General features: G+C 34.1%; 1 protein-coding gene across 1 annotated transcript; it reads right to left on the bottom strand.

The window, feature by feature from the left end:
• Window positions 1–2320: 2320 nt before the first annotated feature.
• Window positions 2321–25713, bottom strand: LOC133182653 (serine palmitoyltransferase 2-like). Its single transcript, XM_061317501.1, has 13 exons — window positions 25535–25713; window positions 22675–22851; window positions 22140–22294; window positions 19293–19438; window positions 18517–18641; window positions 17978–18071; window positions 17462–17567; window positions 16105–16324; window positions 14925–15051; window positions 7757–7892; window positions 6974–7103; window positions 5410–5531; window positions 2321–5209 (listed from the first exon to the last, which is right to left on the bottom strand). The coding sequence occupies exons 1-13, from the start codon at window positions 25658–25660 to the stop codon at window positions 5203–5205; spliced, it is 1671 nt and encodes a 556-aa protein (XP_061173485.1). The 5' UTR covers window positions 25661–25713; the 3' UTR covers window positions 2321–5202.
• Between the last annotated feature and the right edge of the window lie 134 nt (window positions 25714–25847).

The raw sequence follows: 25847 nt of genomic DNA, 5'->3' as shown, positions 1-25847 counted from the left end.
TAGAATCACCCTTGCTGATCATAACTCTGTATCTAATTTGTTTAAATAATACCCAGGAGTAGAGAAGATTTTCAAAGAAATAATGCACTTTCATTATACGATCTATATAGCCCCACCCTAGCACCAGAACCCCTGACCCAGGGGCCATGAATTTCACAATTTTGGTAGAGTCACTCTTGCTTATCATAACTATGTATTCAATTTGTTTCAATAATACCAAGGAGTAGAGAAGAAGATTTTTAAAGAAATAATGCACTTTCACTATATGATCTATATACCCCCCCCCCCCCCCCAGCACCAGAACCCCTGACCCCGGGGCCATGAATTTCACAATTTTGGTAGAGTCACCATTGCTGATCATAACTCTGTATCTAATTTGTTTAAATAATACCCAGCAGTAGAGAAGAAGATTTTCAAAGAAATAATGCACTTTCACTATACGATCTATATAGCCCCACCCTAGCACCAGAACCCCTGACCCAGGGGCCATGAATTTCACAATTTTGGTAGAGTCACCCTTGCTTATCATAACTATGTATTCAATTTGTTTCAATAATACCCAGGAGTAGAGAAGAAGATTTTCAAAGAAATAATGCACTTTCACTATATGATCTATATAGCCCCGCCCTAGCACCAGAACCCCTGACCCTGGGGCCATGAATTTCACAATTTAGGTAGACGGCTCAATGCTTATTACAATCATTTCATCAGTTTGACTGCTTGATGTCCAGGAGTAAAGAAGAAGATTTTTAAAGATTGCATTAATTTTGATGGTTTTAGCCCCACCCCTCAGGCCCCAGGGGGGCAGGGACCATGAAATTCACAAATTTTGTTCCCCTTCACACATAGATGCCATATGCAAAAATTGGCTGAAATTGGTTCAGCGGTTTCAGAGAAGAAGCTGAAAATGTTCAAATGTTAACACACGACGCACGACGGACGACGACGGACGAAAACAGATAGCAATAGGTCACCTGAGTGACTCAGGTGACCTAAAAATCTAATTATTTTTATTTTAAAAATTCTATTTTGACATTTAAAAATTTAGAAAGGAAAAAAATCAAACTTTTCCTATACTTTGTATGGGAGAGGGTCAATTTATTTATTCATTCAACAGACATGTTTAGCACTCAACCATATTTATAAATCACTCATCAGGCCCGTAGGAAGGAATTTCAGTTGAATGTCTGGTGGTGATGGTGGGGTAGAAGGCGCAAAACCGAACATTTTCAGTGTGTGGGGGGGGGGGGGGGGGGGGGGGGGGGGGGTATACCAATCCTTGACGTTTTCTATAAGATAAAAGATTTATTGATACCAATTTGGGACCCCTCAGGGCATACATTATACACATAAGAAGAAATTCAAAATTGGTGGCAGCAACAAAGAAACTATTATAAGTAAAGAAGACGATGATGATTATAGCAGTTTTCTATAGTATACTATATATTAACACCCCCCCCCCTTTCCCGTTTCCTATGGCCATGCACATGATAAGAAGTATTAAACTTTTACATTGATAAAGTAGAACCACTTGAATAACTCAACAGATAAAATAAACTTAATAAAAAACTAGAGGTACTGTGAGCTCTGACCTCACAAAATGATACCCCCTCCCCCCCCAATAAAAGTATAGTGACAGAGTCCATTTTTTTTAATATGAAAAAAACCCCCCAAGTATCTGTCCATCAGAGCATTAAGTAGGAGCTGCTCAGTAGTACTATATATTAAAGATTCTGTGAAGGTCTCATAAAATTTTACTCAGTATTATAGGAGGAGTTGTGGATAAGAAATGGGTACCCCCAATGTTATAGAATGGTAGTGTCCAGGTTTTGTTATGGGAAACCTAAAATATCTGTATGCTCAAAATGTTAAACACGAGGTATACAATGGCACTATGTAATAAAGATTCTATGAAAGTCTTGTTAAATCTTATTCAGTAATATAAGAGTTGTTGAAAAGAGATGGGTACCTCCGAGTGTCAGAGACATACACCCTTATCACTGAATACCTATATATATATGTATATAAAAATTTTAAAAATTCAAATTTTAAACAGGTTTATGAAGCCCAATGCTCACAATGCATCTTGCACATAATGAAAATTACACTGCTTATAACCCAAACCTCAATGCTACAGACTGAAACAGTTACATTTTAAGAAATGAACAATCCGTAAATAATTTTGAATTACTTACATATAAATATGGGGAAAAGACAGTCCAATTGTTTTCAAGATAAACATATAATAATGATATCAATTTTATTTTTTATTTACAGATATAGAAGACTTAGACATGTCCAACTAAAACAAAGTCAAAAATAGTAAAAAAAAGATTTATTCTTCTTAACATAAAAACATGATATTTTGGATTTCAACATATTAATTTTACACACAATCACTGTTTCTTATCTTAAAATTTACATCTGTTCAACATATATTATTTTTCAAACCCGTCTCTTCTCAAATGACAATAAGAATCTTATTGCCCCATGGAGAGTCATAGACAAGCAAGTGGCCATTGCTTTGGCTCAGGTGAGCTGAATATAGATTTGGTGGTCACAATGGTTGCAAAAGGCTCATGGGACACACCTCTCACCCAAATTCCTTTTACACTTTGGGCCCCATTTGTGGTCTCAGACTAAAGATAATTATGTACTGGATAAGAAAAATATCCCATAAGGCTGTCTCTTCTGGCCCAAAAAACCCAATGATATTCAAATGCTCATCATATATTACTTCATTTTTAATGTTCCTTAATAGGGAAGAAAGGTCTGTTTTTTGAGCCAACCTGAATCCCATTTACAGATGGACACAGACATCAGACAATCTTCAAACAGTACATAAAAGTTCACTTAAATTAAGCCTTGAGATAAAAATACAAAAAGAAAAGCTATAATGTCACACACAAACAAAAATAATAATTGTAAAAAATAAACGTACAAAAGTATCACTGTTACAAATTAGCAAAAAGTGACTAAATAGCAGTTGATAAATACATATATATCAAAATGGCACATATGCTGGTAAACCATAAGTAAACTGTGAATAAAATCTGCACTCTTGGAGACTGAGAAAAAAATGCTAGTAAGTAAACTAAATAAAGACTGAATGTTGCAGGACATATCCTACAGACATGTACAATTGGAAATAAATCACTGGGTAACCTTTCATCAATTTTGAAGACATTCTAAGTTAAAGAAAAGTCAAATCCCCCCTTACTTCCCTCTTGTTAAATTGCATTACTGAACCCAACAATGGTCAAAAATTTCAGTACATGTATTTATAAACACTTATAAGTCTTAGAATCGTAAAAAAGTTTAATTAACTTTGCAGTAATTTGTCTCTCCTAACTTTCACAAAAAAAGGTGTTTTTTCACTTTTGAAAATTATTATGCATATATGATATTATACACAATAAATACTGTCTACAACGTAAAATTTGCTTACAGTAATTAATTTTCATGTTTTTCTATACCCCCCAAAAAAATCATTTTATTTATTTATTTTTTTCATTTGACTTGTCCGTTTTTCTATTGATTTACTGTGTATGTTAATGTCACTGGGTTAGTTTCATTTATCTTGAGGCAAAAACACTGAAAAACAAAACTGCAGCAAAAATACAAATTTGTACAGTGTGAGATGCATTTAACAGCACAAATAAAATTATTTGTCTTTAACAATCAAAACAAAAAACAAAAAAAAAAAAAAAACAGAAAACTGGGAGAGGTATAGTACTTGGTGAGCAAATGCAATTCTGCTTTGGTAGTTTATGCATTAGTATAAAAATATGTAAAAACCCACAAACTCCTATAACCTTAATGTTGTCAGTGGTCAAATAAACAAAGAGAAAAAAAATATGAACTTATAGAGGGATAGTTAGAACTACCTTAATAGCTGTGGACTTATGAACAATGAAAATAAATAAGGGTGAAATGTGATAAAGGTTTCTAACCATAGTATGAAATAAATATAAATAGCATGTATGTGTCCAAAAATAACCACTTAAATACTTAAAATGTAATGGCAGCAACATCCACTCATTTTTATTCATGTGGGCTTTGTAGATCTCCAATGAAACATACCTAGGTTTTGATTATAATAACTATGATATGTGTTAATCAAATAAAGTAACATCAAATATGAACAATGGAATGACTTGCATCTATGAGTCTATTGCTAAATGTTGTTCATGCATATAAAAGTAATAAACCATAGCACAACCATGAATATAGTAACATTGTGAAAGTACAAACCAACAAGTGTTATAGTTAAATTAATACATTCTTGTAGTGGATATCGCCCATTGAATAAAACAGACCTTACACACCAGGGTCATGCTTTACACCATGGGGTCATGCTTTATACCACAGGGTCAAGCTTTTTTCAACATATTATTTGTTCATGCACTGATAGCAATGTCATAGAAGAAATACACTTAAGATGGCATAAAATGAAAAAAAAAGTCATAAACTCATAAATAATGTCATTAAAATAATAGAAAAAAAAAGAAAATTATGTACAAGAAAAATAAAGCATTAATATATAGTGTGATTTTGTATTAGCATTGTCCAACTAATTTAATGTGAATATATTTGTGAGCCTTTCTTAATAAAATAAATAACAATTTATGTATTCAAAAATATGTTTTATAATTTGTGTGTAAGAATCATCTAGTATGCTAAGTTTAATTTCCAACAATTTTCAGCAACACATACATGTATCTCAACAGAATTCATTCAATATTCAATTATAACCTGCTTTACAATCTTTAAATCTAAATCTACAAAACCCTTGTACACAGTAAGAAATTATATATGATTTGTGATATAAACAGCATCAACTATGCAAAGCCTGCCATTTTAAATATACAGTATCAATAGAAAACTCTTAATAAAAATATACACATGAACAGCACTAATAACTCCAGCATGAAACAAACATTCAGCCAACTTTGACTTGAACGTGTTGGATAATGACAAAATGAATTCAGTTTATAAAGAAAATATAGATGTATGCCATGCATTGCCAGCATCTCTCTCTCTCTCTCTCTAGTCATGTGGCTTGTGAAGCCACTGGTGCATGCTGTCATTGGAAGGAACAGATGTCATAACACTATCATGTAAGACAACATTTGTTGAGGAATGGATGGACTTTGCGATCATGCTTTAAGGAATCCCACTGATCATCCATACACTTTACACCTACTCACTAGAAGAAAAGAAAAGTGTACAGGTATTAGGACTGTTATTATAAAACTTTCTTGAATTCTGCAAGGTAAAACAGTATTAAAACCAAGATGATGATGAGCAAAAAGAAAAAGCTGAATGGCAAAGTTAAGTCCTTGCAATATAAATTTTAAAAATAACTCAAAAATTGGAAATGATATAACACTGTATCAAGGATTATACCTGTGAGATCTGGTACCATTTTTGGGCTCTTTCTCTTCACTTTCTGTTACAGCTTTCTGTGGTTTTAATCTTGAATATTTCAACTTTAATAAATCTCCTACTTCATCCAGAATATTTAAAGCCTGAAAATATTAAGTGTGAAAAAGATAACGGTAAATTACAGTTTGGGAATAACACTTGAAATTACTTGCAGACTGTTTTATACTGACAACTCAGAATTTTTAATTGTATAGCATATTTAAGTATCAATAACTAGAAATATGTCTATAGGACATGAATGCACCTCCCAGGGTTTATTAGTAATGCAACATGGAAAAAAAATGTACCTTGCCTCTTTGTTTAAGATTTGGGTAAATGAGAAATAGAGAGGTCTAGGTCACAGGGAAGTTTGTTTCAGAAAATTTGACAAAGTTAAATAGCTCTCACAATTTGTTTTAATATATGAAGTTTGATGAAAATATCTTGAAGAGTTTCTTTGAAACTGACTTTTATACACAACAAATAGTAAGGTCAAAGGGAATGTCGAGGTAAAAAAAAATTTGGACACAATTGACAAGATCTCACCAATATATATCAGTATATGTGTTTAGATAAAAAAATCTTTTGAATAGTTCCAACACAAACTTAAGAAAAATAACATCAAAAACATACAGAAGGTCAAGTTAAAAAAAATTGATGCAATTCATAGCTCCAAACCAATATGTATCAGCATACAAAGTTTGATAAATATATCTGCCAGGAATACTAGTAGTTTCTTTGAAACTGAGCTATATGCAAATTTCAGAAAATTGAGGTCAAGGTCAAAGGAAAGGTCAAAATCAAAATATTGATGCAGTTGAATAAATCTCATCATTATGTATTAGCATATGAAGTTTGATAAAAATATCTTGAGTAGTTTCTTTGGAACTGAGCTAAACACAAATTTCAGAAAAGTGAGGTTAAGGTCAAAGGAAAGGCAAGGTCTAATTTGTTGATGTTGAATAACTCTCACCAATACGTATCAGCATATCTGAACAAGAACTAGGACAATAAAAATGCAAAGGTAACTTAACTCCCTTTGCCCACATATCTTATATTCAATTCATAACAAATTCTGGTACATAAGTTTTTTTTGGGAAGAAAAAAAAGCAAATACCAGGTAATCATAGCTCATTATTACATACAAAATCTTAAAGATAGAAGAATATTCTTTCTTTTATCCAGGGCAATATTATAGTAATTTGGCCATTACATTCTACATACACTGTACATGTATTATTTTTTAAAATTCTGTATCATTTCAGTAGAAACAATGAAAGAGTTACATGCAATGTTGCTGAAGAACAAATGAAAACAGAGGGCAGAAATATTACAGCATGACTTGACAAAGCTCATGTACTAAGCATTTTATGTCATCCCTAAGATTTCTGAGTAAAGGCCAGTTGGAAGAGTTGGAACTAATTCTATGTACCATACATCAATAAGTATACTATTAACTATATTTCTCTTTTCAAAAAAAAAAAATAAATAAATAAAAATTGAAGACCTTAATAAAATCATAAAAGTAATGATTAAGCAGGCATACCTTGTCTAACATTTCCTTTGTGTGGGCTGCAGACAGGCAGAATCTTGCCCTGGACTCAATAATGGGGGTTGCTGGAAACCCTACCACCACGATTCCCAATCCCCTCTGCAAACACTCTCTACTAAGGCAACTTAAATAAAATACATAAGTAAGAGAGTGAAAGAAGGATTATCTGTATATATACAAAATTAAAATTTTGAGGGTAAACATGGTATCTTAAATTAATTGAATAAATGTAAATATTTACATTTCCAATGTCTTTGTCCGAGATAAAATTACAAATTGTAAAAATACTTTATTTCTACATAAATCTACTGGTTCATCGATAGGCGCGGTTAAAAAAAAACTTGTGCGGGGCGGGACAAATAGAGACAGAAGCAGGGCTATTAGCACGGGAATTTGCAGAATCAGGAGCATGTAAATATAAGGAATAACTGTCAGATTTTTTGGATTCATGACGATGATCAATCGATTGGCTTGCGTGATAATTTTATGCATAAACGCCTTCGGTGTTTATGCAAATTATCACGCAAGCCACTCGATTGATCACATCATGAATCCAAAAAATTAGACAGTTATTCCTTAATTAAAATCAGTAAGCATTTACTCCTGCCCTGGTGTTAGAAATTAGCTCATCATTCAGAATCATCTTGTAAATTAATCTGATTCTCATGAGAAAAGTTTACATTGTTTGTTTTTTTTATTTTAATTTTAATTTTTTTTTTTTTTTGAACTGCTAGAGATAAGTTTAACATGTGCAAAAGAAAACAGTACAATGTTTACCTAATTTTCCCAGGCATAAATAACAGAGTTGGAACAACTGGTGAGTGATCATTTCCATACACAATAAATCCCATCTCTCTCATTCTTGTTCTGAAGTAGGTGGTGTTCCATGCCAAGGTGTCTATTCTTTTCTTCCCTGAAATAACAAGGTACTGATCTAAATAAAAAATATCATAAATATTCCAGGAAGTAATTGAAAGTTTCACTACAAGGCAGATTAATTTGCCCTTATACCAAATTAATCTCATTTAATTGACGGAAGCACATTACAATGTTGTTAAAACTAATAGTGGAACGAATTGGTTATAATCCAAAAGGCAAAAGACTCGTATTGGTACGAGTTGATTAATTGATGGCACTTCCTTTTCCCGCCATCCAGCAACAGGGTGAGGCAGGAGATCCACATCAAAATTATTACATCTCGGGTGAGTGTGACATTTTGCTCCCCACAGTAGATGCCTTAACACACCATACAAACAATAGTGAATTCGGTGGCCCCCCATTTAGCATTGCGGATTACCAACCTGCTCAAACCCCCAGTTCTTTAGATCCCATTAGCGCCCATGTTCCACTAAAAATTAAACAAAAAATTTGGGAGGGAAAATTTGTCGATCTATCCATACTTCTAAAATCGGCGCGGGAAATCTCAGATCACTTAGATACACAAGGCCAAATACAAATACGCAACGGCACAATGTGCCTTGTGAAGCATAAACCCCGCACCTTTTTGTCAATTGAAAAATGGACTTCAGCCTTCATCATCTTCACAAGTATTATGTTAGAAAAATATAGATCTAGAGCCCAAGAATTTTTGAAATATATGAGGGATGTAAGAATGGCAGCAGACAGATCGGGGAATGGTTGGTTCACATATGATGAACAATTTCGGCTTCGCAAAGTGTCAGACCCACACTCGTCCTGGGGAATCATAAACTCTGAACTCTGGTTGATCCATGTCACCAACAATTACACCATGCAGGCCCAAGAAAAGCCCATATCTCCCACACAAAATTTTTTCCCCCAACATAAACAGCCCAATATACCAGCAGCTAAGAAAAATGTAAATTCAGCACCCAATCGTTACTGTTATGATTTTAATTCAGGCAAGTGATGCAAATTCTACCCAAATTGCAGGTTTGTCCACTCGTGCAATTCATGTGGCGGATCACACCCCTCAATCAAATGCAGGAATAGAAATACATGATTCTAACGAGGATATCAACAGTTTAGGAAAAACTCCAATTGATGTCTCCAATTTGTCTACTTATCTACAAGGTTACAGTGCTAAATCTTTTCTCATAAACGGTTTCCTACATGGTTTTCAACTCCAGTACAATGGCCCAAGAATTTACAGGGAATCAAAAAATTTAAAAAGTGCTATAGTAAACCCCAGTATAGTGGAACACAAAATACATAAAGAACTCCTGCTCCAGAGGGTAGGGGGACCATTTGAATACCCACCATTCCCATCCCTTCAAATTTCACCATTAGGACTTGTCCCCAAAAAAGATGGAGATTTTAGACTCATCCATCACCTGTCCTTCCCAGAACATCAATCGATCAATTCCTTTATAGATCCAGCTGCATGTTCAGTACACTACGCATCAGTGGACGACGCAGCAGCCATCATCTCGACACTGGGGGCAGGTACTTTATTGGCTAAATCCGACATAAAATCTGCATTCCGGCTCATTCCTGTGGCCAAAAATGATTTTGATCTATTGGGGTTTAAATTCCAGGGTAAATACTTTTTTGACAAAATGATGCCATTCGGTGCATCCATTAGCTGCGCAATCTGGGAGAAGTTCGCAACTGCATTACATTGGATCATTCAATCTAGCTCACGTAACCCCCATATTCTACACTATTTAGATGATTTTCTCTTCGCGGGACCACCAAATTCTAATCAGTGCCAATCTACCCTCGACCTTTTCAAAAATATCTGTAGCCATATCGGAATACCAATAGCTCTTGACAAAACCACCGAGCCTAGCACAACAATAATTTTTCTAGGAATTGAATTTGACACAATCCACATGGTAATGCTACTTCCGCAAGACAAGTTAGTTTCTCTCCGACAAAGCATTCAAACAGTCATGATAAGTAAAAAGGTCTCCTTAAAGGCCTTACAATCACTGATTGGCTTCCTCAATTTTGCCTGCAAAACAGTAGCACCTGGCAGAGCCTTTTGCAGGCGACTAGTTGATGCCACTATTGGCATCAAAAAATCATATCACATGATAAGAGTTAATCAAGGTATGAAAGCAGACCTTGCAGTATGGCAGCAATTTTTGAAACACTTTAATGGGGTCACAGTCATATGCTCCGGTATTTGGTCATCAGATAACAGTCTACAGCTATTCACAGATAGCGCAGGGGGGTTTAATGGGGGGTTTGGAATCTTTTTTGCTGGCCGCTGGGCTCACTCAAAATGGCCTACCCACTGGGTGTTTTCTGACGTTATTCGTGACATGACATTCTTAGAACTATTTCCAGTATATGTTTCACTCCTGTTATGGCACCCATGGTTATCAAACAAACGCATACTTTTCCACATTGACAACATGGCAGTTGTACAAGTCATTAACACATTGACATCTAAGTCAACAAGGGTAATGAACACTGTCAGAAAACTTGTTCTCCTCACTTTGCAACATAACATTACAATTAAAGCCCAACACATCCCAACAAAAATGAACAAAATAGCTGACAGTATTTCTCGTTCACAGTGGGGAAAGTTTCGCAACCTGGCTCCAGAGGCAGAGATGTGGCCCACACAGCTCCCCAAGCAGATATGGGAAATCTAATTGCTGAGTCCAAACGCCTTATTCATAGCTCCTTGTCACAAAACACCTACAAAGCTTACCGGGCTGCACTGAATAAATTCCAATCATTTTTAAACATTTATGGCTTACAGCAAACCTGGCCCCTGCACAGCAACATATTACTATATTTTATAGCCTACCTATCCATCCAAAAAATGTCAGCCAATTCAGTGTCCCTTTACATTAGTGCATTGTCATACTTCCACAAAATAAACCATCTTCCTGACCCTACCAAGTCCTTCCAAATTAACAAAGCACTTCAAGGCTTAAAGCGCAACAACAGAGTTGTTCCAGACAGCCGCCTCCCAATAACCCTACCAATTTTGGAAAAGCTTGTTATATCACTACAGTCAGTGTGTTGCTCCACTTACGAGGTCAAACTGTTCACATGTGCTTTTTCATTAGCATACTTTGCATTACTTCGCGTAGGGGAATTCACTTTAGTCAACTCAAACACACCGAATTCATCCCATTGCATACAACTCAAACACATTCAAGCACATCCACACAAGCCCTATTTAAGGTTAACCATACCACACTCCAAAACTGACCAGGTGGGTAAGAATACCACCTTTATTATCCATAGCCAGCCACTTGCTACCCTGTGCCCAGTTAAAGCTACCTTGGATTTTATCAAGTGTAGGCCCCATACCCCTGTTAACCACAGTTTTCTAATTCATCTTAATACAAAACCATTGACGAGATATCAATTCAACGCAGTCCTTCAAAAGGCTATTGAAAACATAATACCAACACCAGGCCATTTTGGCACACACAGCTTTCGAATTGGGAGGGCAACAGACCTTGCATTACAGGGCACATCCGATTCTGAAATTCAGAAGTTTGGTAGATGGAAATCAGTAGCTTTTCTTAAATACATAAGGATCATGTAACTTGGTTCACAACAACATTCCCATGCCTACTAGGACTACAGACATCTACCCATCGATGCCGGGGGGGGGGGGGGATATTTGGACATGTGTGTAGTCAATTTAAAATCCAAAACTAACCAACCCAAAGCATTGCAGGTCTAAAAGTATGGATCATAGGATCATCCATTCCTTTTTGGGCAGGGGAAGCAGCCAAACACTGCCCAGGGGGACAAAGCCTGAACCTCCCTGCCACACTGCTATGGAGATCACGCAGGGGGATGCACTGGCAGGAATTAGACCCACAAATCCTACAGCTCATCAAGCATGAAGTACCCCCAAATTACTTAGTAATTCATCTAGGATCCAACGATTTGGTAACTCCAAACTTAACTAGCAAAAAATTCATACAAGAGATTCAATGCAGCTTCCTGCGATATAATGCTCTTCTCCCAAATACTAAACTGGTGTGGTCACACATTCTACCACGCCGTTATTGGCATGGAGCTCCATTGAACAGTGGAAAAAAGATAGACAAGAAACGTAAAAGAATTAACAAAAATATCTCAAAATTTGTCGCAGAAATGGGTGGGGGTGTAATTTCACATGCAAACATATCCGTTGCTAATCCGGAATTGTTTAGATTTGATGGTACACACCTCTCTGAGCTTGGCAACAGAACTTTCTTAAATAACATAAAAAGTGGATTGTGGTCCCTCATTCAAGGGAAGGGAAAAGTATCCCTTAATGTAAAGTAATGGAGGAACATCATATCGATGTCTGTGGCGGGTCCGGAGGGATGAGTGGGAGGGTTGCGAACACATCTGGCTCGTTGTTTCCCTGCCCAGCCATCAGACAAGTTGGTGGGCACATTGTTGGGTAGACAGGTTGTCTACAAAGTATCCAACCTATGGCAATGTGTAATAAAAGTCAAGTAAAAAGTCAAGTAAAAAGTTTTCGATTGGGGTCGTAGCCAAGTCTGCAGGCCTGGGGCCCCCTCCACCTCTTGTAACAGGAGGGGAGGCTTAGTGCTGGAGTACTTGGGTGTAAAAGTACTGCTGACCAGAAGCAATCTCCGGAAGCAGGGTATACAGATGTGCTCGCAAATCTCTCGGTCCCTAATGTCTAGTACCTAAATTTGGGATCTCGGGCATCTGTGACTAACACAGGGCCACTGGTTTTGCCCGGTACTTATTAGTCGGTATGCCAGCTATCCCTCCTGGACCCTATTTTTTGATTGTACATTTATGCAATGCGGCCATTTAATGCCAATTCCCTTATGTCCATCACAGTTATGAGTAATGCAAGATTGTATATGTTTTTGTTCAAGTCTTTAATAAATGTAATGAAAATTATGCAGCTGTTGTCTATTGTAAAGCTGGCAACAAGGAAAGGTCATGATGACCGTATGTGTGAAAAGAATCAAGTAACAAGGCATGTCAGGTCCTGCGGGGCAGTGATTACCTGACTGTTCAATTAAGGCAGATTAATTTGCCCTTATACCAAATTAATCTCATTTAATTGACGGAAGCACATTACAATGTTGTTAAAACTAATAGTGGAACGAATTGGTTATAATCCAAAAGGCAAAAGACTCGTATTGGTACGAGTTGATTAATTGATGGCACTTCCTTTTCCCGCCATCCAGCAACAGGGTGAGGCAGGAGATCCACATCAAAATTATTACCCACCCACCCGTCCCCTTTTTTATATACATGTAATTTCATACTATTTGATTCGTACATTCCTTTATGCCATCTCATATATTCCCTAAAACTTTAAGAAAATTCTACCAAAATATCCAAACCTATCATCAATATGAAAGAGTTATCCGTCATTAGCCAATGCAATCATTGGCTAATGAAAATGTCACCAAATTGCAGTAATCTGCTGTCAGATCTTTTGCTTTTTTCAGATATTCAACAACAAACAGGTACCAGCAGGAAATCCAGCTCATAGGGATTGATGCGGAGAAAGGACAGCCAATCCAATATTGTGCACAAAAACTAGTCCGGAACAGTGATTCAAGACTTGTGATTAAACTAACTTATAGTGACAGTGGTTAACACGTCTGTCTATAGTCTATTTACAATATTATAAGACTTTTTCAAAACACTTGTCGCATTGTATTTAAGGGGGGCGGGTCCGGAGGGATGAGTGGGAGGGTTGCGAACACATCTGGCTCGTTGTTTCCCTGCCCAGCCATCAGACAAGTTGGTGGGCACATTGTTGGGTAGACAGGTTGTCTACAAAGTATCCAACCTATGGCAATGTGTAATAAAAGTCAAGTAAAAAGTCAAGTAAAAAGTTTTCGATTGGGGTCGTAGCCAAGTCTGCAGGCCTGGGGCCCCCTCCACCTCTTGTAACAGGAGGGGAGGCTTAGTGCTGGAGTACTTGGGTGTAAAAGTACTGCTGACCAGAAGCAATCTCCGGAAGCAGGGTATACAGATGTGCTCGCAAATCTCTCGGTCCCTAATGTCTAGTACCTAAATTTGGGATCTCGGGCATCTGTGACTAACACAGGGCCACTGGTTTTGCCCGGTACTTATTAGTCGGTATGCCAGCTATCCCTCCTGGACCCTATTTTTTGATTGTACATTTATGCAATGCGGCCATTTAATGCCAATTCCCTTATGTCCATCACAGTTATGAGTAATGCAAGATTGTATATGTTTTTGTTCAAGTCTTTAATAAATGTAATGAAAATTATGCAGCTGTTGTCTATTGTAAAGCTGGCAACAAGGAAAGGTCATGATGACCGTATGTGTGAAAAGAATCAAGTAACAAGGCATGTCAGGTCCTGCGGGGCAGTGATTACCTGACTGTTCAATTAAAAACAATTGATTTTGTAAAACACAATATCTAGTTCTATGACATAATATGACTTTGATTTTCACATTCAGGAACCAGCTTCTTGAAATATGAGGTCATTATCTTTTATACTTCAAAAGTAATGATCAATGTTAAACTCATGGACAAACAGACAAATGAAAAGCAATACAGATCTCACCTTGAACCCCATTGGCATTGACATTAAAAAACAAACCTTATATATCAAATTCAATACCTTTACCTAAATGACACTAACTTCTCAATTTGCATTCTACAGATACCAGGGCAATTTATACTTTCAACGAGTGTTCAAAGAATGTGCACTGATCTTGGCCATGGGAGTGTAGCTTTAAGATGCCAATAAATATTTTGGACTCCACAAAGATTCTAGTATAACATGATAAAATAAAAATGTGACCTTTTTTTGTACAATTGTGGTTCTTCCTCTGACAGACAGAAAGACAGAGGTGCAGATACTATACAAAATGATCTCCATGTACATGTACCCATCAAACAAGTGACACAAAGGGCAGAATTCACTTTTAATTATCTGTGAATTCCCTTTATTTTGTTTTTTTTTTCCTTTTTCACAGAGGAAGTATATTAGACAAATTTCATCTACCAGGCATGTACATACTGTACCTTCATCTGTGCCGTCTTTGCCAAGCATTATTTTCATAGATGACAGGACCTGCTGAACCACACACACTGGCATAGAACTGGAATAAATTGCTGAGTGAGAGGACACTCTCAGGTGGTTGATCAAATTCTACAACAAGAATGCATTACAATTACCAGATAATCATTGATTTTTCCTCCCTCAAAAGAAAATGTTTCCCTTTTCAATTGTAAAAGTTATCTCCCATGACTATTATATTCTTGATATTCCTGATATTAAGCTGTATTATTTATTCATGAGGCACTGATATTCTGATTAAATCTTTTTATGATGGATATCTATAAATGATATAGGAAATAGCTGAAGTACCACAAACGCAGCAGATTTTTAATGATATTGCAGCATGAGTGTGTTAATTTCAAAGTAATCCATCAAGATTTTTCTTTTAACAAAATCTCTGATGTGTTGTTATATATGACGCAATTTTCAACTTGTTTTGCTACTTCAATGAAGCATTTGTACAATATCCCATCAAAGTGTAAAATATTATGCATAACCTTGTTTATGTACTTGACAGGAAACAAAACTTGTTATTAATACTTGAGATAAATTTCTTTAAAGAAAAAAAAACCTTTCAAGTTAATTTAATACAGTACAAAGGAGGCTTACAGTGTCCCTGTATTCAAGTTTCTATATATACACTGTATAGCCAAAGCAAAAAAAAAAAAATCATTTCTGAATAGGTTGATGTATTGCAAAATCTTGGGAAGATCTTAAATTGCACAGTGTAAAAATTTCTACACATAAGACAAACTTCTACCATAAAACCTAAAATTGAAAATTTACCTTTGAACCCACTTAGAAACTTAACTATGAACTGTAATTAGATATTTACTGCTAAACCTAATGGGACATTTTAATACCTTTCAATTTTACAAGTCACTGATCTTGTAACCTTACTAGACATTGCCCTTTGAAATAAATTACAGTACAACAAGCTTATAATGAACATGTTTATAACGAATTCACACTTACAGCGAAGTGCTCTTCATTCCCTGAGGTTTTAAAATGTATCTTGAAATTTGCAGATATAATGAATTACATTTATAATGAAGCAAAACTGTTCATCCCTGGCACTTTGCTATAAGCATTTTTAACGAGACATTTGACCTGTTATTAAACTTTGACCTTAACTTAATTTACCTTTGTACCTCCCAGGTAACCGCCAGCAGCACCAAAACTTTTTGTAAATGTCCCCATCATGATGTCAATGTCTTTTGGATTAACACCAAAGTAATTGACCACTCCCTTCCCATGAGGCCCCAGGGCTCCAATGCTGTGTGCCTCATCCAGATAGACATATGCTTTGTATTTCTTTTTTAACCGGATTATATCTGGAAGTCTGACTATTGAACCCTCCATACTGTAATAAATAAATTTACTGATTGCTGCAAAACATGCCTTTCCAAATATCTATTCATTTTTTTTTTATTCCTGTAAGTATTTCAGCTAATAATGTAGTTTGTGTCCTTCTAAATTATCTCCCTTACAAAGTTTTCCATGAAACTATTTAAATAACAAAAAATAAAATAAAAACTTATTGCAGATACGATCACATGAAAGTTTTGTATCATGGAAGAAATGAAATGCAAGTTTCTGAAACTAAATGAAATGGTGACACCAGGAAATCATTCTTATTGTGCAAGGAATTATATATTCTTCAGGTTCCATTACAACAACTTCCTTTTGCTGAATTAATTAACAATCCAATTAGTTTTTTTTCCCCGTCTTTTCTCATTTACTCATGCACAGTACAGTGCAAACTTCCCCCTTTTTTCCTCCCCAACAGTTCTGAGGAAATGGATTTGTGTAATAATAAATGAAAAGCAAAAATAATGAAGCAATCATTTTATCATCTGTGTATATATTTATATATATATACCCAGGTACAATTATATACAGTCAAAACTTGTTTTCTTGAACTCAATGGGACCGAGAAAAAACTTCCGAGATATCCGATGATTCGAGGGTAAATTATTAAAGAATAAGGGGATTTTGGACTTCCAAATCACTTTGACATATCCATTGTATTTGAGATATGGAATATCAAAGTTCAAATGTATATATAGATCACAGGGATTTTCCACTCCTTATTGGGAATGGGGCCCAGGCCCTTGGAATTGGGAATTCAACAACTTTTTATCACTTTTTGGGAAATTTCATTGCATGATGTTTTTCAAGAAATAAACACTTATGATGAGTAAAATTGATCTTTTACTCAATTATTCAGAACTATTATTCAGAGAATAGATCAATTATAATAATGATTTATCCAAGTTTCCTAAAATTTCCAAACCTTATCATGTTTCTTTTTCATGAATTTTGATCAAGTTGACTTTGTGGAGTTTTTTTGTGCGTTCAAAAATTGAACAGTGCAGTTCATTTTTGGGAAAAGGGAGGGGTTTTCCAATTGGGAATGGGGCCCATATTTGGCCCTACATGGGGCAGTGGAAAATCCCTGGATCATTCTTTATTCATCATGCTCTTTTGTAAGACTTACCTGTATATACCTTCTACAACAATGAGTATCTTTTTCCATGGTCTGTGTGTCCTTGGCATCCCTTCTGTCACAGCGTAACGTAATTTACTCTCTAAATCTTCCATATCTTAAATGCCAAAGACAATTATCAGTGCACAATATGCTGGAAAAGAGTTAAGTTTTTAATCATTTATCTTCTTGTAAAAATAGAAGGGTTGGAAGTATCATGAATATGCATTTCGATGATCAATCAAATTTCACAAATGAAAAAAAGATACATTTCTGAACTATTGTTAAAACTTTTCCACACCCAATGCTCATAAAAAATATCTACATCACCTTTGTTTAACATGAATATATAGTAAGTAAACAACTTCACATTCTAAACGTAACCCATATATCCCAAATAGGATTGATCAACTAAGGAGACTTTAATAGGTGTTATCTGAGTCTATAAAATATTGCATACAGCAATATTCAGGTGTTATATTTTTGTTCTATTTTATTATATGTACCACATACACCTTTGTAACTCACCATTATGTTTGAATGTTCTAATGGAAGCTCCCGACAAGCGGGAACCCAAAATCAGTGATGCATGATTTAACTCATCACTCAAAATTAGACAACCCTGAAAATACAAAAGAGAAAGATTATGAGGAAAACAATTTTTAAAAACATGCTAACACAATTGTTTAAATGTAAATTGTAGAACATGCATATTTACAAAGTGTGACACATAGACATGTTTAACCTCATCCATTACTGAGAAATGCTCTGTAAATTTTTTCTTTGAAATATTTTTTTTTTTACTTTGCATTTTTTTAGTCTTGAAATTAAACAGATTAGAGAATCAATTGCTGAATTTAATATAAGGTAATGTGACTTCGAATATTTAAATATTAAAATATTTGAAATATTTTTAAAATTTGATTGCTCAATGAACATTGTTCATTTACATAAATGAGGATAGACCATTGATCCATATTATATACCAGTATGAAACCTAACCTTAATTAGGGATTTATAGGTTAGGGAAATAAGCTTCAAAACATACATAAGAATAGCTTTCATACCTTGCCTACTAGGAGAGGCATATTCATAGAATTTGTTGCAAATCCCATGGGGACAGTAATGACATCTTCGACTCCCAAGTACTCTGCCACCAGGGTGTCAAGTTCTCTGTGGAGGTCAAGATAACCTGCAGAAAATTTGAGTCTAGGTCAAGGTCATATCAAATTAAAATAAATTGGATAATATTCTACAAAGGTTTAACATTTCTTTACAAGTCTCAATAAAATTTTATATATATAGCAACTAATATGTACAAGATCTGTGACATTTAATTTTAATGTAAAAATGATTAAATCAAATTTAAAAATCTTTATAGTTTGCTACTTGGCATTCAAAACTATTTTAACATGATTAATTGTATAGTGCTTCTTTTTTTAAACCCCTATTAGCTATATGTTTAATTTTTAAAGTGTTTTTATGATGTCATTGAAAACAGCTCAAATCTAAAGTGATTTTTTTTTCTTTTCATTACATAAGAAAAGATATACATGTAGTAAATGTAATTCAAAACAGTTTTGCAGATTTGACTTCATTCAATTGAATCTTACTCGTGCGTACTAAAATATATTAGCAAAGTGTCCTGACTTTTTACCGACTTTAATTCATATCAATAGAGAAATGAAAATTTAAATGTGCCTATATAATTCCTTCTGACTATCTGGCACAAATTCAAGCATCATATTCATTAACAAATTAATGCATTGAAAAATTGCACTGAATTTTAGCTGACTTTATTATTGTCCATCAGAAGAAGAAGAAGTAAACAAATTAAATGTACCCAATTCCTGGCGACTAGCACACGTCCCAACACCATACTTCTGAACAATCTCTTCCACTGCTTCAGCACATGGTCCCTCGTTCTGTGAAAATCCCAGGTAATTATACGAACCAAGGTTCAATACTCTCTGTTTTTTCCCAGTCAATCTACAAAAAAACACACATGTTGTCAAGGGAATTGTTAGCCACTGCATTATCAATAATGTACATCATACCTTCCTTACTTCACATACACAGATGCAATTTTCCACTACATGTATTATATATCAGTGCATGTGTATACTAGTCTAAAGTATTCATTTCTTTGTTACTTCTATGTTAAATGCTAATTCATGACTTAGTGTCGAGCATTAATTAAATGGTACATACAATGCCACAGCATCAATGTGTGTCCAATCTAACAGAATGCAATATCTATCAATAAAACTTTTGACACAAATTGATCAGTATAATTAAGCTTTGATCTCAGATTAATCTCTGTGAGGTCATGTTTGGGTCACTTGGCTTCAGGATGTGCTATATTTGTTTATGAATAATGAAAAAGTGTTGATGTAGGACACCATACTACTACAGAAAATGTTTGTTCAGGGCAAATATTTTATGTCCAAAAAATGTAGATTTCATTGCATGGGTACACTTTAAGGGTAAAAGAAGTGGGTTAAGTTAAGTTGACTGGTGATAAATCCAGTATGTCAAGTCACAGATCAGTGGTAAATAATATTTATTCATGAAACTTGTAAATATTTGTTTGTGCATCTCACCACCATATGGAAAGAGTTGCAACTTGCAAGCTAAGCCTTTACAAATAAATTACACGCCAAGCATTCAGTCAACTGTTATAATTATCTAATATTCGTGCCACTAATTCCTTGACTAGTTATCCAAACACACATGTGCAGAACATGATCACATATAACCCTTCTGTTCCCCAATATTAGCTAGGATGTACCAGTAAATGTCATAAGAGTAGGAAATGTCTACAGCAGATCTGCATCATGTGTATCTTTGATGCAAAAATTGATGTGAAACCAATAAATAAACATTGGTAGAACACCCTTAAGGTCTCTTGCTTCCATAAACACAAAGGCCTGATTAACCAAAACTGTGTGAGAACACTTAATAATGCTTTATTGGTTTGTGTGTTCATCAAAATAAAATTATTCAAGAATCTCAAATACCTTGGGTCAATGCACTTTGTTCTATAATAACGTACCATATCACAACAGTTCTACCTCAGGCACTTCAGTTCTACTGATCTAATTACTGGGTTCAAGAAAAAGCAATGTTCTAAAATTCATGAATTAATAGTACAATGTAATTGCATGGAGTATTTAATGATTACAAAATTAAAGTACTACTAAGTGTTCCATCCTGTCGCTAGTTTTTAAGTATGTAATTTAATGAATTGTGGACAACAGGTAAAAACCAATAAATACCTCTCCATAAAGTTACAGAGGGCAAAGTAGAAAGAGTGACTCTTTAAATGAGGAAATTAAAAAATGATCGTTAATAACCTCCCCACTTATACCCTTTCAAAATTCAAAAGGGGATACACCAGTCACAGCTGTAATCTACTAGCAGAATCCATTAGTATCAAGAAATCCTACATGACATGAAAATAATTTAAATTATCGGTAAGAGTAAGTTGAGGCATTATGCTTATAAAATTTTATAATTTCATTATCAGTACATACTGTGGTGAAATATCAATTACAATAATTATATGTAGACTTACAACATTGCATTATTTATATCAAACTTTATCATCAATATGTTTAGTTTTTTCTTTTAAATAAAGTTTTAACAGAATAGTGAAGTATGAATATTTAAACATTCATTTCAGCTCCAGGGCTAATGTCCTTGTATAATTTGCATCATGAGATCTTGATAAGGATGTAGAATTACACTTAAATCGGGCATAACCTACAAAAGTGTTTACTAGTGAATCTTTGAAGAATCTCAAGTATGCTACTCTATTCATACTTTAAGAAACATGATGCTGTCACAGGCTATTTCCTGCCAACTGATATTGTTCCAGGCACACCTCTATCAAGTACCGGTATTCCTAACCTGCATCAAGATAGTCACCAAGAAACAGTGATTTTTTAAATATATTTTAAGGAAGTTTTTTCCCCCCCGGAAATTGACAAAATTAATGTATAATTTTGTTGAGTGTAGAAATTAAAGCTTACAATTTGTTAAAATAAGAAATAAAATTCTTGGGCATTAGGAGTGAAACGGTTCACCGCGGAATCGATGCACCGCGGTATTTTTTCTCGGTTTGATACACGGTGCAAAATCTCAAATTTTCGGTTCGGTTCATTTTTCGGTCGGGATCGTTATTCAGTCGGGTTTGGCATAAGGTATAACACGTTACTCAGTATAAATAAGTATAGAAAACGTAAATTTTTGATGACTGATAGCTTGTAAAATAATTTTTGACAGTCAAATAATTTTAATCAATTTCTTCTAGTCAATTTGCAAATAAAATTCGTAAAATATGTGACTAGATTTAGAAAAAGAAAGCATAAAACAACGTAGAATTTGTTTCCTTCTATCAAAATGTATCGTATCGAAAATAACCGAACCGAGACAAAATTATACAATACGTATCGAACCGTGAAGGAGGTGTATCGTTTCACCCCTATTGGGCATTTTAAATTGAACAAATGAACCATATACCATAAATTCCAAAAACAAAAAAAATAATAATAAGTTGTACTTATTCCATTTGCAGATAAAAATTTTATAAGATCATACTATCTGGGGAACTTTTCTTATCATGTAATTAGTATCAGTCTTTTTCTGTGTACATATATATAATCAAGCTTGAGAAAGCATCACTTACTCAAAATTCCATCCATGGTCATGGCTGACCCTTTCCAGAACGTCCATCTCTGCCCCAGCCACACTTCCTATTGGGCGATTCCAACAATCTCGGACTCTTCTGTATAAATTTCTTGTGTAGAAACTTTCCCAGCTTTGAAAAAGTGGTACAAACCCCTGTAGAAAGAAACATTATGAGCAATTATCACTTTTTTTTTTTTTTCAAATAATCAAAATTAAAGAAGAAATTCTTTTTTTTCCCCTTTCAACATCTCATATAAGCAAGTGCTTTTTTTGTCATTCTTACAAGATTTCAATTATCATGAAAATTGGTTATAATTCCATCATCTTAATATTAATAAACACTTTAAATCTCATATGAGTCTTAATTAATTACAAGTACTCTGAAGGGTGACTTCTATGGCTAGCAAAAGTATGTTACAATCAAAATAAAATACACAACAGTATCTCCTTACAGTTATATTCTGTCACCATTCATCACATGAACAGACATCGTTATGTAATTCATTCAGTAAAAGGTGAAAAAAAAATCTTACTGGTAATTTTGGCTCCGTGCATGATTTGATCTTCTCGATTCCAATACTGCGTAGGAAATCTCTAATTTGTCCAATCACAACTAAGATAGCATATCCTAAATATGTCCATATTGCAACACCAAGAGGTGTTTGTTCAAAATGTTCTTTAAATGAAGGAATACTTTTGGTAGACTGTACCTGAAAATTAAATTTCAATTTCATGACTAGTTTAATTTTCCTGTAAAGTATTGTTGTAGGGTAGAAGGTTTTCCCCTTTGTCATTTATTTTGCATAAACATGTTTTATTTACGCCAAGCAATCAATACATATATATTTATCTTAAGTGATGGGCAATATCATTCATTGGTTTCAAGTCAAAAACAACTTCCTAAACATTAACCTCTTACAAGTGTAATAATGGAGGGACAATTTTTAAAATTGCACTTGGGTCTTTCTGTCAATTGAAGACCTTCCCTCAGTTGAGCTGACAGACAATGCTATAAACAAGTCACATATATCAGCTAATAACAAATCAAACTACTTTCTATAGCCCTTAGCTATATTATTACACAATTCTTCACACTTTCATTTGTCAATTATGTTTAAAATGAAGTTATATTATCTATCCTAGGGTTCATCAAACATTCCATAACACCAATTTTTGATTCATTATTGCAATTCATATTTGTTGAATACATTGGTATTTCATACTATATCATTAACATTTTGTTTTAGCAAGAGGAAAGAAAGACATTGAAACATTCAATACATAAAAATGAAGTACATGCAGTAAAACATGCACAATCCAAATGATGTGCATTTTGGCACAATGTGCATTTGTGAAGAATACTTTGGTCCACAAATATTTCTCCGAGATTCTAAAACATTCTCATATCCGGGTATTATCGAACCCAGAAAAAATCTATTTTCATTTTTTTTTCTATAAATGATTCATATTACATTCAGTATAAAACATGACAACAAGCAAATGTGTGAACAATTTGTAAGAAACTGTATGCAAGAAAAGCTACTAGGTAGGTTATTTAATTATGTACAAGTATTAATATATAGCATACCTAAAATGTCAAGACAACCCAATATTTTAAGACATCACATGCAGAGCATTTCATTCTTTTATAATGAAGTTTTACTGTCTAGCAGTAAACAAATCTTAATGATAAAAATCAGATCTTCATAATTATAATGTTTATAATAGTCTTTTCACCTGCTCAATTACATTTCTAGAGACTTCTTATTGAATGAAACATGTTGCTAGCAGATATCCTTAATGATCGTATATTAGGAATTGATTTTATGGCAGCAAATATGTATGTGATAGAAATTGAAAATTGGGTTTCACATTTTGCGAACCATCCAAGAATTGTAAAAGAATCCATCTCTGATATTTTGTGTTTAATAGTCTAGCTACTTCTTTCATCATTTGAGGCAATATTAATAGAGGACTTTAATGTAAATCAGGGAATAAAGGGACTAACCAATGTTGGGATAAATGTTCTGTACCAAACAAAAATATGGTCAGGATGTGAAAACACTTTTTCTTAGACCCATGGGTAAAAATTTTAATGTTGTGTTTGCACTGTAACTGCCATTTAAAGCTTACATAATACTTTTTGAATTAATCAGACATTTTATTCACAAGGCCAATGCATGTTAGACTATGCAGTTCCCTTTAAAGAATTACATTTCAAAATCCTGCAATGACCCAGGTCAGTAAATGTAGAGCAATAAATCCAGAAAACAATGGCCAATTTTACAAGAAGAAAAAAAAAATCAGATAACTTCAGGTTTATACTGGTATTCTATTTTTGTTACAAACAGTACTGGTGATTATTTGTCAGGTCAATATTTTGTCTTTAAAAACAAAAACACTATTATTATACATTATGATGTATTGTCCTTGATAAATGACTGGCATGTTTGTACATACTTCTTCAGTTTATTCTTGGGTTTAAATTCTTGAACAATTCAATATTAAATTTTCTGCAGGTATAGAAAATAACTCATGTATTAATTAAAAAAATAATGGAACAAGTTTACATCTGGTTGACAATTTTATCCAAGAAAAACTTTTCAAACTATTATAAGTCAAAGCAGCGATTCACAAGAAAATCTTTATGCAACCATTTTAATGTATTTATACATACTGATTCTTAAGAATTAAATAGTGCTTAATATCATTCTGTATTTTACAGTTAATTTAAACTGCATGAATGACCTGTTTGTTTAGGCAAATCTACCCATTATTAAATTTCTTATCAAATACTGTCATACATAAAAATCAAAGAAAAGTTTTTGTTTTTTAAAAAAAAGGAGATGCAAACTTAAGTATAAACAAACTTTATTAAATTCATTCTGTCACATGTCAGATTCATTATTAATTCAAAGAGCTCCTTCAATTTATATCTACATACAAATATTTCATATAGTTCACAGTACAATTTAGTCTTCATTTCCTGAAATGGAAACTTGTGAATCTAAAGGTACCAAGTTTATAATTATTGCTTTTTTTTAAATGGGTAAAAAATCAATGCAAGTGTTCTTGATTAAGCAACCACATTTTGACCTGGCTTTGAAAACACATGGTTTTGTTTTGGCAACAGACTCACACTATAAAGGGGAATAACCCAAATAATCAGTTGATAGTGCATGGGTGTGTCTTTCAACATCGAATTAAGAGCACATCACTTAATATGCAATTTACTCAATAATTTAAGACATTCTATTATGTAGAAAATATACCCTAAAGACCTTTATGGAATCAAATTTGGTGCCACTTCACAAGAAACATTAGATACTTATAGTTTTATACTCGTTATTTTTATCTATTTGAATAATTTCATCTCGAAAATAATAGTCTTACTTTATTATAAGTTCCATTCACTTTATGTCCATTTGAATATGCTCTAATGCCATTAGTTTTTCCGTTTGAATGTTTGTAATTATTATTTATTCCGTTCACCGCCACCTCAAATCCATCCCTTGCCATTTTTCGCGTGTTTATACTATCATTCCAGACTTACACTCACGAACTGTTGAGTAACACAAGATCTGATTTGTAAATACTTCAGAAATCGACCAATGAACTGAATTCTCTTTTCATCGGGTGTTTTCAGGCAGTGTGATGAAAAATCCCGAGACAGGAAATTACGTTTCTTGCGCATGCCTGTGAAATT

This window comes from Saccostrea echinata, unplaced genomic scaffold (assembly GCF_033153115.1).
Source record: "Saccostrea echinata isolate AGI-Se365-2 ecotype Australia unplaced genomic scaffold, CSIRO_AGI_Sech_v1 ptg000009l, whole genome shotgun sequence".
In the NCBI taxonomy this organism is placed as follows: Eukaryota; Metazoa; Mollusca; class Bivalvia; order Ostreida; family Ostreidae; genus Saccostrea; species Saccostrea echinata.
This window is presented reverse-complemented; position numbering and strand designations above follow the sequence as displayed.